This window comes from Oncorhynchus mykiss, chromosome 16 (assembly GCF_013265735.2).
Source record: "Oncorhynchus mykiss isolate Arlee chromosome 16, USDA_OmykA_1.1, whole genome shotgun sequence".
Taxonomy (NCBI): domain Eukaryota; kingdom Metazoa; phylum Chordata; class Actinopteri; order Salmoniformes; family Salmonidae; genus Oncorhynchus; species Oncorhynchus mykiss.
The window spans coordinates 48,483,455-48,500,518 of NC_048580.1; the positions used below are offsets into that span (position 1 = coordinate 48,483,455).

The window sequence follows — 17,064 nt, forward strand, 5'->3', positions numbered from 1 at the left end:
TTTATGGCACATTGGTAGTGAGAACTCAGATGATTTATTATTTAACCATCTATAGTTTATTAAGCAAGCGATCAAACCACAGCTGTGTGTACAAGTAGAATGTCAGTATTTCGGTCTCGTATAACATACACGGTAAAGTTATTTCAACATAAAATACTGTCTTTAAATATACGTACAGTTCATTAGACTGATAGCTGTATTGGTCTTTAAGGAAAGGCACATAAAGAAGGCCCTTGTATGTTGTTCCCTGTGCATTACAAATCATGTACATGTTTCACTAGAAATAAAAAGAGGCTGTCCATCTTCCAACATAAGTTACTATGTGGGCTCCAACGGTACGGTTTAATAGGACACATTAATACTATATCGGTACAAATATAGTTGAGTATAGGTTCAAAGATTCTAAACCAAAAAATGCATAAATAAATTATTAAAATATCTTAACAAATGTGACATCTCAGAGACTATAGTAGACCACACTGATGAGCAGCTCAGAGAAAAGGGTCTGTGACGGAAATTGAACTACAAACCAGAAAGATTAATCATAAACAAGTCACAACATCTCACATCAGAAGCATTCATGGCAATGTGTAATGTTATCACTGCAATGAAAGATTATTGAAAGTAATTCCTATGAGTGCTTTTTCAGTAGTTTGAGAAAAATAAAGTTGTTTTTGCAGTGCACAATGAAGCACAAAATAAATACAGTATGTTTGTGATGTACAGGTAAAATATGTGGATGTGATATTGTTTAGATTGCTGGCCTGGAGCTTCGCAGTTTACTGTACCCCAGACCAACATTCTCTTTGTGCGGACGCTGTGTGCTCTTCACACCTTTGACCTACTGGTATGAAGTGGGCCTAAGAGCATAGAGGTCAAGGGTCGAGGCAGGGGTCATCCGGATTTGGAAGGTTCCTCACCATGCCTCTGAGAACAGCTGGCAGGTAGGTGTCACTAAGCACCATGGTTCAGTGTCAGGGTGGGAGGGTACCGAATGCTAATGATAGTGACATGTTGCAAGCATCGGGGAAGTGTCTGACTTTTTACAGGGGGCACCACCCTTTTACTTGGACAACTTGCTGATGACACGAATCAGAGCCCCGTTCTCGTCCTTCAGTCTTTGGTTGTCTGATTTGAGCTCTGTCAAGACCTACAGGAACAGAGAGAGCAGCATTAGATTGTCATGGTAGCTTGTTCTCTGTAGGGAACAGCGGTGACACATACTGTAGACAGAAATATGTGGAAGGGACACTGCCTTGTCTATGTTCCTTCTGCTGAGGGACATTGACAGAAATGATATAAACATTGTTTATCATTTTTAGGCGAATTAGGAATGATATTCAATATTTAAATCACCAAGAACTCATTGCTAAATGATTGAACTCTACAGTCACGACATGCAAAGGGTGGACAAAAGACTAGCTTCCAGCAATGAGAGCATGCTGATACAGTATGATAGGGACATTATTTGGGAGTATGGTTCTATTTGCAAACTGCGAACCGAAAGGGAGAGAGATGCAAGGCGATCAACTTCCTCAATCTAGGTCATCTCCCACAGCATGAGTAATGATTAAAAATAGCCACAATCTTTGTCAAAATCTCCCCCATCCCCCACAGACAGTGCAGTGAACAATAACATTTTGTGCTTGCATGAAAAAGCCAACACAGACGATGATGCACTCATCTCTTCACCCCTGTCTAGTCCAGTTACCACAATCAAATAGCAACATATTGTTATGTATTATATTTGATGATGCATACTGCCAATGCCCCTGGAGAACAAGGACTGTTTGTCCTGTTCTGTCTCCGTCAAAGCTGTATGTAGCACACACGCACACGCACACACACACACACACACACTAATGTGCACATGTTTTTTGGGCCAGTGGAAAAGGGTTTAGTGAGTTAATGGATGCCAATGAGATTACACATTCCATTGCCACATGATTGAGACAAAATGTACTAGTTCAAAATGTCAAATTCCCTGTCAGCCACTACATTGGACACTGTAGCAAGAGGCAAACAATGAAATGTTAATCCCTACACAAGGTCCCATTGGTGACTTCGGCACTCGGCCATGCAGCAGTCTCTCAAGCACCATCCAGACTGTTTCTGGGTTCGTTCAAGCTGTTGATTAAGTGACTCACTTGACTATACTGTAATAATAACCACTGGAGAAACGTTAGGCTGCAACTACTACTGTCCTGGTCTCTACACAGCCTAGTAATTCGCCTATGCAGCTATGTAGCTCAAAATAGATTTAAAGGCAGCGGTCACAAGATTATTTAGGGAGAGGGGTTTTACTCTCACATGAGTGAGAGAGGCCAAAGGTGGAGGAGTGAGAGGTGGGCGGAACCTGCCTGAGAAGAGTACAGCAGCACAGCAGCAGAGAGGGGAGGAGGTGCAGCAGGAGGAGAATCAGGAGGAGGAAGGCAGAGGAGGATGTGTGGCTGAGGAAGAGGGGGGTAGAGAGGTGGAGGCTTGGGGGACAGGGCGGGTTAGAGGTCCTCTGTCTCAGGCAGGGAGGCCATCTGGGAAAGGTGGGTGAGGACACGCAGCATGGCCCTGTTCTCAGCCAAGAGACGCTCATTGCCGCTCCGCAGTGCCAGAACAGGGAGGGCCTATACACACAGGAAGATGGAGAGACAGAAAGACAGAGCAGGGGGGCAGGCCAGTGCACGGGAGGAGACCGAGATATAAACACACACAGTCACGCACAGAGGCAGACGTACACACTGAGGAGCTCCTCAACGACATTCACACAAATAGATACTGTAAAAGGAAACAAGAAAAATCTAGGCAAAAGAAAAGCTAAGCACAGCAAGGAGCTATCCTAAGTTCTGCTCTCCACAAACCTGGGCAGTTTTAAAAAGGCAGTGGCTGGGGAGATGCTGTATGGATTACATAGCTTGTCAGTCATGCTGGGGTGAGAAGTGGGCAGGGGACTTTCAATATAACATTACATTTCAGCATAAGTAAGAGAGCCCAATAAGTTATAGGAAAATGGAAAATATTAATTTCCCTGGCAAGACTGAGGTAAACATCAGGTCTGGGGATTGACGCCGTTCCTAAGGGAAACCACAGGCACGCAAGGAGGCAGCACACACAGAGACAGAGGAAAGTCGAGCCCCATGTGGCTCAGAGAGTGGCCTCAGAGGCTTCCCCTCAGCAACCCAGAGAGGAGAAGAAAGTCAGGTAGAACGGGAAGAAGTTAAGATTAGCCTGAAGGGAAGGGAAAAGCTGGGGGAAAAGGAAGAGAGAAGCCCAGTGAGGCTAGAGAGAAAGAGAGAAGACTAGGGAGAAAGAGATTGAGGAGATCCAGCTGCTAACACCCCAGGGCACTTTGGAGGAAACATTTGAAGTCTGCCTTTACTCGGACTGAAAAATTCATGGATATGTCAGAATGTTCCTCTGTGCTGTCTCGGTAAGCCTTTCACAACACACTGTTCTGAAGGACCACCATTGAAAAGTTTATCTTGGAGTGGAGAGAGAGAGTAGAGAGGAGAGAGCCAGAGGGGTGAGATTGAGAGAGAATGCATAGTTATCCATCATGATGTTTTAACGCTCTTGATCTCTTTGATATCTACCAGAGCTGACTTCACTAAGCCCTGTAGATAAATTCCCAAATGTTGCCAGAGCTGAAGTTTCAGAGGCTGACAGGAATAATCCTAGCCCTTTATTCAAAAGAAGAAAACCAAAGATCAGTGAGCCATAGGGAGTAACCAGAATTTCCACACATTGGACAGACACTGTGGCACAGGGAAAAGTATAGAAACACACCAGAATATGTGAATAGGGGAAAGCATGTCAGTATAATGTTGCATGTGCATATCTCTATCCCAGTGAGCAAAACTGGTTGCAATGACATCCAAGCAACCTGGTTTCTTGTTGTAATGACATTACAGCCAGCCTGCTGGGATATGACTTTACATACGTATCTGGTGTATGTACTCTAACGTGTGCAATGTGTATGTTTGTGTGCACAGACATGTGTTCATGCCCAGGTCTCTAAAGAGGTGAGGTGACAGGCAGGTGTCAATCACTTCTCGGTGGCGACCAGACCACTCACCGTCCCCCCTCCCTGGCCCTGAGCCAGCCTGCCTCATGCTTGGGGCTCAGGGCTGGTACCCACAGCGGAAATTTCTCACTGGGGCAGCTTCCTGCTGAGGCAACATGGGGTCACAACATGGGGTCAAACATTCTGTTCCCGTCTTCCGTCTCACATCTCTGTGTCACATGCTGAGTAGTCATCATAACCTTTGGATATTGCTAGAAGTGGTTCCAACTTACATTAGGTTCACGTCTACTCAGTCCTGAATGATATCCTGCTGCTGTTTTGCTCTCCCCCTTGCTCTTTGAAATGCTAAATATGTGTAGCCTATAACAGACAGCAGGCTGTGCTGCTGGGTGTGTGACTGTAGCAGCGTGGAGTTTCTCACTCCCTTTCCTGAGCCCTGACCTTGGCAGGGAATACTCAGAATGATGCTGGATAATGAGCCTGAAATTTGGCCTACTCCCTCAACCTCACCTGTTTTCCTATAATTACCAAGCAGAGCCTTGTGCTGACCTCCGCCCTTCCTGTTACAGTGAAGGCCTTACCTTGAGCTCCTCCTCCATGTCTGTTACCCTCTTCTCCAGAGCCTGTTTTTCCTGAGAAGGGTAAATGTTAGAACAGGTCATTCGGGTCAGAATCAAAATGGATGTTAAAAGTAGAAATCTTAAGTTGAGTTATTTTTCAATTCTCACACATGATAATGAGCCCATAGTGGAATGAACATACAGAAACCAACACACAGTAATATGACATGGAAGAGATCAGAAGAAAAGAGATTATAAGGGCACAAGGTGAGACCCAAATGCAGACACAGGAGGCAGATGGAGGAGCTCCGATATTTATTACACCAAAAGAGGTAGGCAAAAGACAGGTCGGGGACAGGCGACAGTTCATAAACCAGGTCAGAGTCCAAACAGTACCAGGGGATAGGCAGGCTCGAGGTCAGGACAGGCAGGGGTTCAGTGAACAGGTTCGAGTCCAAACAGTACCAGGGGACAGGCAGGCTCGAGGTCAGAACAGGCAGATTCGGCGCCAGGACAGGCAAGGGTCAAAACCAGGAGGGCTAGGAAAAAACAGAGACTGGGAAGAATAGGAGCTAGGAGAAACGCTTGTTGACTTGGCAAAACAAGACGACCTGGCACAGAGAGACAGGAAACGCAGGGATAAATACACCAGGGACTAATGGGGAAAACAGGAGACACCTGGAGGTGGGTGGAGACAATCACCAAGACAGGTGAAACAGATCAGGGCATGACAGTACCCCCCCCCCCTCTAGGGACGCCACCTGGTGTCCTACATGGGCGCATACCTGGCTGACCGGGATTTCGGCGGTGAAAGTCGGCAATGAGGGCCGGGTCCAGGATGTCTCTAGCGGGAACCCAGCACCTCTCCTCTGGGCCATAACCCTCCCAGTCAACCAGGTACTGTAAACCCCTGCCACATGGTCGAACACCAAGGAGACGTTGAACCGTGTATGCTGGATGGCCATCGATGACACGGTGGGAGGGATGGGCCTGGAGACAGAAGATAAAGGGCTGTGAGGCACGTGCTTAATCCTAAACACATGGAAAGTTGGGTGAGTACGCGGTAAAACAAGATGGACAGCAGTGGAACTAAGGACCCTAGAGATGGGAAAAGGACCCCATGAAACGGGGCAGGTCCCGAGTGGAAAGCCATACCCTCTGCGGTAGTGGGGAGCTGGAGGCTGGCGGTGGTCCGCTTATCGACGATACCTGGAGTGGGTCTTGAGAAGTGCCGCACGAGCTCTTCTCCAGGTACATCGACAGCAGTGGACAAACATCTGGTCCGAGGGTACGTTAACCTCCTGCTCTTGTTCTGGTAAGATTGAAGGTTGATAGCACTCAAAAGGGGAGAGTCCCGTGGCTGCATAAGGAAGGGTTTTCCGGGCATAATCCACCCAGACCAGTTGTTGGCTTCAGGTAGTGCGGTTGGTTGAGACCAGGCATCTTAGGGTGGTTTCTAGGTCCTGGTTAGCTCGCTCCGACTGGCCATTGGATTGGGGATGGAATCTGGAGGACAGGCTGGCCGATGACCCAATAAGGGTGCAGAACGCCTTCCAGAACTGAGACAAGAACTAAGGACCCCGGTTGGAGACCATGTCCACCGGAAGTCCATGGATCCAGAAGACGTGCTGCACCATAAGCTGTGCCGGGATGGAATGGGCAGCCTTGGAGAACCGGTCTAATACCGTCAGAATGACAGTGTTACCATCAGATGGAGGGAGCCCAGTGACAAAGTCCAGAGAGATATAGGACCAGGGACAATGAGGGACAGGTAGTGGCTGAAGGAGGCCAGAAGGAGCTTACCGTGGAGTCTTGTTCTGAGCACACTGTGCACGTGGCGACGAAGGCAGAGATGTCAGGAACCATTGTGGGCCACCAGAAACATTGTCGAACAAAAGCTAGGGTACAACGGGAACCTGGATGACAGGTCAGCCTGGAGGAATGAGCCCATTCCAGGATCATATTGAGTTAGGGACAAACAACCGGTTAGCCGGGCCCCATTTAGGTCCAGGCTGGAAATGTTGTGCCTTGCGGACCAAGGTTACAATACCCCAATCAAGTGAAGCCGCAATGCATGAGGTAGGGAGAATGGTTTCGGAGACCGGGGGTGTGGCAGAGGAACTGTATTGGCGGGAGAGGGTGTCAGGCTTCACATTTTTGGAACCTGGGCGGTAGGAAATGGTGAAGTTGAATCTGGTGCACAATAAAGCCCACCAGGCCTGCCTGGAGTTAAGGCGCTTGGCTGTACGGAGATATTCAAAATGTTTATGGTCGGTCCAAACCAAGAATGGCTGTTCTGCTCCTTCCAGCAAGTGTCTCCACTCTTCCAGCTCCATCTTGACCGGCAGAAGTTCTCGGTTGCCTAGGTCGTAGTTCCTCTCTGCAGAATTGAGACGATGGAACAAGAAGGCATAGGGATGGAGCTTCTGGTCCTGGGCAGATTGCTGGTGCAGGATGGCCCCCACTCCAATATCAGAAGCGTCAACCTCTACCACAAATTGACGGGATAGATCCGGATGGACGAGGATGGGTGCTGTGGTGAACCGATGCCTCAGGTCCACAAGGTCTCTGTCAACCGCTGGAGACCATGTGAACGGTACTTTGGGAGAGGTGAGTGCAGAGAGGGGTGCTGCCAGGGTGCTGTAGCCCCGAATGAAATGGCTGTAGCGAACCCCAGGAAACGTAACTGCACCCTGGACGTAGGTTGAGGCCACTACCACTGCTTCACTTTTTCAGGATTCATTTGGACATTTCCATCAGTGATGGCATATCCCAGAAAGGAGATTGCAGAGCGGTGGAACTCACACTTCTCGGCTTTCACCAACAATTGGTTCTCCAGGAGGCGCTGAAGGACTTGTCTGACATGAAGAACGTGTTCTTGGGCAGACCGGGAAAAAAACAGGATGTCGTCAAGGTAGATGAACACGAAACGGTTTAGCAAGTCCTGGAGCACATCGTTTACCAGAGCTTGGAAGACAGCGGGGACGTTGATGAGTCCAAACATGACCTGGTACTCATAATGTCCACTGGCTGTGTTAAATGCTGTCTTCCACTCATCTCCTTAGAGTATCCAAACCAGGTGGTAGGCATTCCGAAGGTCCAGTTTGGAAAAAATGTTGGTCACCTGGAGAGGTTCAAAGGCCGAGGAGAGGAGTGGTAGGGGGGTAACAATTCTTGATCGTTATATCATTCAGACCCCAGTAGTTAATGCATGGACGCAGGTTCTTGTCCTTTTCCACAAAGACAAACCCCGCGCCGGCAGGACATGCAGACAGACGCATGCCTCCAGTACCTAGAGAATCCTCAATGTACTCTTCCATGGGCTTGGTCTCTGGGCCGGATAGAGAATATAGACGACCACAAGGTGGTGTGGTGCCTGGGAGGAGATCAATGGCACAATCATAGGATGGTACGGGGGAAGAGAAGTAGCCCATGCCTTACTGAAGACCTCCAGGAGGTCATGGTACTCAGTGGGGATGGCAGAGACATCCGTGGATTTGCTTACGTCCTGAGGGAGACGTCTCAAGGACGTCTGTGCCGCTTTTAGGCAATGAGAATGACAAAACGGGCTCCAACCCAGGATGGAGCTCGTGGTCCAGTCAATAACAAGACTGTGTTTCTGGAGCCAAGAAAATCCCAAACCATAGGAAGAGAGGAAAAAAAGATGAGGAGGAACTGAATGGTCTCACTTTGGTTTCCTGATACCCGTATATGAACGGGCACAGTGCTACGGGTGACTCTTCCAATAGAGCAGCCGTCCAGTGCCCTTGCATCCATGGGGACAGAGAGAAGTTGAGTGGGAATACTTAATTCAGAAACCATGGTAGCATCCATAAAACTTTCATCAGCCCCAGAGTCAATGAGCACCCGGAGAGACAGACTGGTTTCCCCACAGCAGAATCACAAAAAAGGTGGACTGGTGATGGAAGTTAGGGGACTCCCAGTCTGGCTCACCAGAGTACTTGTACCCACTAAAAAGGGTTTCTTAGCCGGGCAAGTGGCTATATAATGTCCCGCCCCTCCACTGCACAGACAACAGTTAGAATGCAAACTACGTGAGCGTTCCCCAACCGATAACCTAGCTCTTCCCAGTTGCATGGGCTCAGGAGAATCCAACTCACCCGTTGCCAATGATTCTCTGGGAACTTCGGGTGTTTTCAGCTCTTCTCAGATATACCAACTTCGGGGATTTCCGGATTCCGGAGGGGTACCAGCATCAGCAGACGAATGAGTGTTCTCGAGACCCAACCTCCTCTCACACCGGCGTTCTCGTAGGCGCCCATCAATCCTGATTGCCAGGGCGATGAGGAAATTGAGGTCCCGTGGTATTTCCCAAGCTGCGAGCTTGTCCTTTATCCCCTCTGACAGTCCGTGGAGGAAGGTGTCAAACAGAGCCTCCGGATTCCAGGAACTCTCGGCAGCCAATGTGCAAAAATCTACTGCGTAGTCTGCCACGCTACAGGAGTTCTGATGAACCTGTAGTAGTTTGAGCCGCCTCTCTCTCGGGCACGGGAGAATCGAAAACCTTCTTCACTTCTGCCATGAATTCCTCCAAACTATGGCACACAGCGGATTGCTGCTCCTACACAGCAAATCCACTAGTAGTAGAAAAACAAATCAAATCCACTAGTAGTAGAAAGGTTACTGGGTGGTTAGGAGGTTTCAGAGGTGGCGGGCTGCCTAGGAGCTAACTCACTGATTTGCTCCATAATAGCCTTTGAACCCTTGGTTGTGGCGTTCGGTCAGGGAACGAAGCCCTTCTAAAAGGTCCAGCAGTAGCTCCTCATGCCTCTCAATGGTGGCTCCCTGCAGGGAATGTTCGACGGAAATGTTCCAAGTCTGCTGGGTCTGTCATGGCCAGTTTGTACTATAAGGGCACAAAGTGAGACCCAAATGCAGACACAGGAGGCAGATGGTGGAGCTCCTATATTTATTACACCAAAAGAGGTAGGAAAAAGACAGGTCGGGGACAGGAGAGAGTTCCTCTACCAGAGTCCAAACAGAGTCCAAACAGTACCAGGGGATAGGCAAGCTTGATGTCAGGACAGGCAGAGTGGTCAGGCCGGCGGATTCAGACTCAGGACAGGCAAGGGTCAAAACCAGGAGGGCTAGGAAAAAACAGAGACTGGGAAAAATAGGAGCTAGGAGAAACGTTGGTTGACTTGGCAAAACAAGACGAACTGGCACAGAGAGACAGGAAACACAGGGATAAATACACCGGGGACTAATGGGGAAAACAGGGGACACCTGGAGGTGGGTGGAGACAATCACTAAGACAGGTGAAACAGATCAGGGCGTGGCAGGGAAGAAAAAAAAGAGGAGAGTGAAATAAAATGTTGACGTCAAGCTGTCAGGGTTGAAAGAGAATTGGAGTGGTGAAATCAAGTAGATGAGGCAGATGGCTTTGTGAAAAAAAAAGAAAAAGAAGCCCTCAAGATTTTAGAACAAGTGATAAATACCCTTTTTTCTGATTCAAGTACAGTGGATCTTTCAGAGATTCTGTCCTGTTTCTGTAAGACAGAGTGGCACTGTTATCACAAAGTGAAAAAATAATGCAGTGGGTTGATTTAAAATGGGATAAAACTGAATTTTATATACAGTATGTTTGACAACTTTGTGGGGGGTACACTGGTTCATTCTCTAATCATCTTGCGGTTGCTTTGAACAATGTATTGCTAACATGCAATATGCATGTTGTTGAGACGTGTGAACTAGACTGAACTTAATTAAGATAGTCTACAGATGGCTATACAGGACAGTGTCAATGTTGTGTGCAGTATTACTGTACCTGGTTGACTTTGTCCAGCTGGGAGCGGATCTTGGTCAGCTCGTGTTTGCTGTCATCCAGCCGGGACTTGAGCTTGTCATTCTCTGCCAAGGCGTCTTCATACATCTGAAAGAGGACAAACCAAAGGGTTAATGCTTATGCCACTTGGAGACACCTTATCATATGTAAACATTTGTCCTATGATAGTCCAGCTCTGCACCAGGTGAATCAAAACTGTCATCAAGGCAAAAGGTGGACATCTTGAAGAATCTCAACTATAAAATATATTTGGATTTGTTTTAAACTTTTTTTTTTTGGTTACTACATGACTACACTCTATGTGTTAGTTCATAGTTTTGATGTCTACAATGTAGAAAAATAGTAACTACAGTATTTAGAAAAACCCTTGAATGAGTAGGTGTCTCCAAACTTTTGACTGGTACTGTATGTTTTTTTGTTTGTTTACCAGTTAGTCTAAGATAAAAAAAAAATTGAAAAAAAAATTCTGCTTCCCTTCTGGGTCCGACAGTACGCCTACCTTCTTGTAGTCCCTGGGGCTGGTGTCATCCTCCTGCTTGTTCAATGCTGCCAGTCTGGTCTCCCTCCGTGTGTAGGAGCTGGTTCTGCCCAGGGGTTCAGCCTTGCTGTCCCCACCACCAGAGTCCAACCTGGGAGGAACACAGCTGACATTGCAACAGTGTTGAAACACTGACATACATTGTTGTTGAAACATTGACATAGATAAATATATTTGGAGTGCTGTATGTACAGTACCAGTCAAAAGTGTGGACACAGCTACTCATTCAAAAGGTCTTTCTTTATTTTTACTGTTTTCTACATTGTAGAATAATAAGGAAGACATCAAAACTATGGAATCATGTAGTAACCAAAAAAGTGTTAAATAAATCAAAATATATTTGAGATTTGAGATTCTTCAAAAAAACCAACCTTTGCCTTGATGACAGCTTTGCACACTATTGGCATTCTCTCAACCAGATTCATGAGGTAGTCACATGGAATGCGTTTCAATTAACAGGTGTGCCTTGTTAAAATATTTTTTCTTTCTTAATGCATTTGAGCCAATCAGTTGTGTTGTGACAAGGTAGGGTTGGTATACAGAAGACAGTACTCTTTGGTAAAAGACCAAGTCCATATTATGGCAGGAACAGCACAAATAAGCAAAGAGAAACAACAGTCCATCACTACTTTAAGATATGAAGGTCAGTCAATACAGAACATTTCAAGAACTTTAAAATATTTCTTAAAGTGCAGTCAAAAAAAACAAGCGCTATGATGAAACTGGCTCTCATGAGGACCGCCACAGGAAATAAAGACCCAGAGTTACCTCTGCTGCAGAGGACAAGTACATTAGAGTTACCGGCCTCAGAAATTTCAGCACATATAAATGCTTCACAGAGTTCAAGTAACAGACACATCTCAACATCAACAGTTCAGAGGAGACTGCATGAATCAGGCCTTCATGGTCAAATTGCTGCAAAGAAACCACTACTAAAGGACGCCAATAATACAAAGAGACTTGCTTGGGCCAAGAAACAGGAGTAATGTACATTAGACCTTTGCAGATCTGTCCTTCGGTCTGATGAGTCCAAATTTGAGATTTTTGGTTCAAAACCCTGTGTCTTTGTGACATGCAGAGAAGGAGAATGGAAGATCTCTGCATGTGTGGTTCCCACCGTGTAGCATAGAGGAGGTGGTGTGATGATGCTTTGCTGGTGACATTGTTGCTGATTTATTTAGAATTCAAGGCACACTAAACCAGCATGGCTAACACAGCATTCTGCAGCAATAAGCCATCCCATCTGATTTGTGCTTAGTAGGACTATCATTTGTTTTCGAACAGGGCAATGACCCAACACACCTCCAGGCTGTGTAAGGGCTATTTGACCAAGAAGGAGAATTATGGAGTGCTGCATCAGATGACCTGGCCTCCACAATCACCCAACCCAATTGAGATGGTTTGGGATGAGTTGGACCACATAGTGAAGGTTAAGCAGCCAACAAGTGCTCAGCATATGTGGGAACTCCTGAAAAGCATTCCAGGTGAAGCTGGTTGAGAGGATGCCAAGAGTGTGCAAAGCTGTCATCAAGGCAAAGGGTGGCTACTTTGAAGAATCTAAAATCTAAAATCTATTTTGATTTGATTAACACTTTTTTGGTTACTACATGATTCCATATGTGTTATTTCATAGTTTTGATGTCTTCACTATTATTCAACAATGTAGAAAATAGTAAAAATAAGGAAAAACCCTTGAAGGAGTAGACATGTCCAAACTTTTGACTGGTTCTGTATATCTCATGAGCTAAAAAACAAAAATAGATCTCAAATTTAGAAGAACGCAAGAGAAGGAATATCTAAATCTGTACTTACCTTGATGCCCTGTCATGCTGAAAATGAACAGAGAAAAGTGAAGTCAGAAACGTAATCACAAACAGCTTTTACTGTATGAAATCAATCTGAGACATTTCCATTGTATGAAGTATCAACCAGAGACTAAAATATTTTCCATTAGGACACCATGCAAAGAAAAAGAGAACCTTTGTAACATCCAAGCCACATTGTGTTCAGATGCCTTGTGTCCCAAAGGACAGGGATTGCATAGGCCTACACAAGTGATCTGCTTGTGATATATCATTCACGGGACCCTGCATGCTCTTCTCTCCTTCTCTGGCACATCCTTCTCTAGTAAGCCCTGTTAATCTTTAAGTGAGTGTTTGCCATCATGTCTCTAAAGGTCCCAGTTTACTGGGTGACAGACTCCAAGTGATGACCTCAGGGTATCCGCCATATCATAATGTCTGTGTCTCAAATAGCACCCTATTCCCTATTTAGTGCACTGCTTTTAACCAGAGCCCTATGGGGGTGTAGGGAATAGGATACCATTTGGGACACATTCTGGCTTGGCGTGATCTGGTCCTGACTATATGACTGCATGGCTGCCCAGGCCTGACCGGAGGTGTTTACTGCCTTTCAGTTGGGTAAATTGTGTACAGATATTAGCCATTTACTTGAATAAAGTGTAAAGTCTAGAATATGTCCGGTCCAACATGTTTATCTTCAGTTTCCATCTGTGCTCTCTGTTCTTAGTGTGGAAGGCATCAAATATGATTGTCTGCACTCAGTAATGACTAGGCCTATCAACACAATGTTCAAATGTTATTGCAGATGCAGTGAAATGCTTATGTTTCTAGTTCCTATCAATCAATACAGTAAATGTCAAACAACACCTAATACATATACAGTATATATTTTTATATACAGTTGAAGTCGGAAGTTTACATACAATTATGTTGGAATCATTGAATCTCGTTTCTCAACCACTCCACAAATGTATGGTTAACCAACTATAGTTTTGGCAAGTCGGTTAGGACATCTACTTTGTGCATGACACAAGTCATTTTCCCAACAATTGTTTACAGACAGATTATTTCACTTATAATTCACTGTATCACAATTCCAGTGGGTCAGACGTTTACATACACTAAGTTGATTGTGCCTTTAAACAGCTAGTAAAATTCCAGAAAAGTACATCATGGCTTAAGAAGCTTCTGATAGGCTAATTGACATCATTTGAGTCAATTGGAGGTGTACCTGTGGATGTATTTCAAGGCCTACCTTCAAACTCAGTGCCTCTTTGCTTGACATCATGGGAAAATAAAAAGAAATCAGCCAAGACCTCAGAAAACAATTGTAGACCTCCACAAGTCTGGATCATCCTTTGGGGCAATTTCCAAACGCCTGAAGGTACCACGTTCATCTGTACAAACAATAGTACGCAAGTATAAACACCATGGAACCATGCAGCCGTCAAACCGCTCAGGAAGGAGACGCATTCTGTCTCCTATAGATGAACTTACTTTGGTGTGAAAAGTGCAAATCAATCCCAGAACAACAGCAAAGGACCTTGTGAAGATGCTGGAGGAAACAGGTACAAGATAATCTATATTCACAGTAAAACGAGTCCTATATCGACATAACCTGAATGTCTGCCCACCAAGGAAGAAGTCACTGCTCCAAAACCGCCACAAAACCACCAGACTACGGTTTGCAACTGCACATGGGGACAAAGATCGTACTTTTTGGAGAAATGTCCTCTGGTCTGATGAAACAAAAATAGAACTGTTTGGCCATAATGACCATCGTTATGTTTGGAGGAAAAAGGGGGAGGCTTGCAAGCCGAAGAACACCATCCCAACCGTAAAGCACGGGGGTGGCAGTATCATGTTGTGGGGGTGCTTTGCTGCAGGAGGGACTGGTGCACTTCACAAAATAGATGGCATCATGGGACAGGAAAATGATTTGGATATATTGAAGCAACATCTCAAGACATCGGTCAGGAAGTAAAATCTTGGTCACAAATGGACAATGACCCCAAGCATACTTCCAAAGTTGTGACAAAATGGCTCATCAACAACAAAGTCAAGGTATTGGAGTGGCCATCACAAAGCCCTGACCTCAATCCTATAGAAAATGTGTGAGCATAACTGAAAAAGCGTGTGCGAGCACGGAGGCCTACAAACCTGACTCAGTTACACCAGCCCTGTCAGGCGGAATGGGCCAAAATTCACACAACTTATTGTGGGAAGCTTGTGGAAGGCTACCCGAAACGTTTGACTCAAGTAAAAAAATAAAAGGCAATGCTACCAAATACTAATTGAGTGTATGTAAACATCTGACCCACTGGGAATGTGATGATAGAAATCAAATCTGAAATAAATCATTCTCTCTACTATAATCCTGACATTTCACGTTCTTAAAATAAAGTGGATTTTTACTAGGATTAAATGTCAGAAATTGTGAAAAACTGAATTTAAATGTATTTGGCTAAGGTGTATGTAAACTTCCGACTTCAACTGTACATAAATAGTATGTCAAAATGTTTAAAGTGACCAGTGTTCATGACTATGTACATAGGGCAGCAGTCCTTAAGGTGCAGGGTAGAGTACCTGATTTTAGCCGGCTAGTGACAGTGACTAAGGGGCAGAGTAGGGTAGGGTGCTGGACTGAGAGTCAGTAGACATGACCCATGGTTGCTGATCCTTGATAAGTGCACATTATGACATGACACGATACAGAGAACATTTTGAAATTGTGAAAAAGAGAGAGCGATAAAAAGAGGGAGAGACAGGACAGAGTGTGATATCCTTGTGATGTCTGGACAGATCTCATGTTCTCTTGCATTCTTTGAAATTTGGAGCTGTTCTCCTGCCTGGGAAAGAGAGCCCTTTAAACACTTACAAAGAGATCAGCTTATTCCCTGGATCTATACTTTGTGGAACCACTCTGGATGACACTCTGGTCTGTCAGTGTTGGGGAAGCTACTCTGAAAATATAGTTTACCAAGCTACCAATTACTTCACACTGGAAGAAGTTGAGCTATAAAGCTACAGAGAAATATAGTTTAGAAAGCTAAAGCTACATTGAAAAAGTAGTTGATTACATTAAAACTAACTGGTGAAAATGTATCATATCTAAATCTTAAACCTTGTTTTATAAGTGCATTGCAGTTCACCATTCAAATACTGCAGATTCCTTTTGTATGGATAGCTGCATGTGATAATGCACTGTTGTTTAGTTTAGTTTATCAGGATCCCCATTAGCTATTGCACATGCACCAGATACTCTTCCTGGGGTCCACAGAAAAACAGAATACATTACAAAACAGTTATAGACAAGAACAAAATAAGACATTACATACTAAATTAAATAAGAGTTATGTATTGTCGAGACAACAACAATACTATTAACACAATATTCATTTATACATATTAATATAAATTTACACAGTACAGTTAATGAGATGTCTCTGTTGTACAATATGTTTTTTTTTAAAGCTACAGTTTGCTGTGAGTCTATGCAGGACAAACCCAAGAGCAGAAGCAGACCTAAGTGCCTGGTCTTTATTTGGAGGCTCATACACTGTAACATCCACATGGAGGGGAGGTCAATTCAAGGCGCATCATGCGAGAGAGTCCTCTCCTCTGTGAATGTTTATACAGCACTGCCAAAGCTGCCTGGCCTTATGTGGTCATGTCTTCGACTCCATCCAGCCTCATCTCCATCCAGGGACAGAGGGATCCCAGTGACATCTGATGAAGAAGGGCCAAGGATGAGAGGGCCTGGATGACTGCTCTGATGAACTGTACAGGATAAAACACTAACACTGGGTGATCTCATGTCTTTGACAATCTATCTACAGTTTCACAGACAGGCAGCTCACTTGAGTCTCACTTGAGGCTACAATTAGTATCCAAACAGACATACTTTCTCACATTTGATGTACTTTGATGTACTTAAGAGTGCTAATTTGTACTGAACTAATAGTAAAGGAATTTGGGCTTTGAGCAACACGTCTCCATAAATATTCTTACACTGTGAATAATGGCACTAGTCATTTCCAGGTACCTCCTGGAGCTGGCTTGGAGATAGCAGGGGTACCCAAACCAGTACCACAGTTTGGGAACCACCAATCTAGGTCATGCAGAAACATCCATTGTGACATTTCTAAATCTCCTTCTATTTTAGCTCTAATAGCCTTAGAGTGAGCGGGCCAGAGGCTCGGGGATCAGACATGTGGGAGCTATTTCACAGATTAATGAATTACAGAGATGAATTTCCCCAATGTTTTTTTCCCAGAGCTAATCAAAAATTCTTGCCAAGTTAATTTATTTCTAATTCTTTTACAATGTGTATGCATCCT

General features: G+C 45.0%; 1 protein-coding gene across 15 annotated transcripts in view; it reads right to left on the minus strand.

The window, feature by feature from the left end:
• Nucleotides 1-15: 15 nt before the first annotated feature.
• The window catches only part of LOC110492173 (protein phosphatase 1 regulatory subunit 12B), a 38,038-nt gene continuing 20,989 nt past the window's right edge, over nucleotides 16-17,064 (minus strand). The window contains exons 6-13 of one of the 15 annotated variants that reach the window (XM_036947119.1): nucleotides 12,735-12,751; nucleotides 10,884-11,028; nucleotides 10,367-10,471; nucleotides 10,038-10,088; nucleotides 5,364-5,568; nucleotides 4,600-4,650; nucleotides 4,070-4,160; nucleotides 16-1,150 (exon numbers count right to left, since the gene is read on the minus strand). In XM_036947119.1, the coding sequence (XP_036803014.1) occupies nucleotides 1,144-1,150; nucleotides 4,070-4,160; nucleotides 4,600-4,650; nucleotides 5,364-5,568; nucleotides 10,038-10,088; nucleotides 10,367-10,471; nucleotides 10,884-11,028; nucleotides 12,735-12,751 (672 nt within the window). In that variant the 3' untranslated portion in view covers nucleotides 16-1,143. Of the gene's footprint in view, nucleotides 2,622-4,068; nucleotides 4,164-4,599; nucleotides 4,651-5,363; nucleotides 5,569-10,037; nucleotides 10,089-10,366; nucleotides 10,472-10,883; nucleotides 11,029-12,734; nucleotides 12,752-17,064 lie in introns of all 15 variants that reach the window. The other 14 variants (XM_036947116.1, XM_036947117.1, XM_036947118.1 and 11 more) reach the window with 14 other exon arrangements.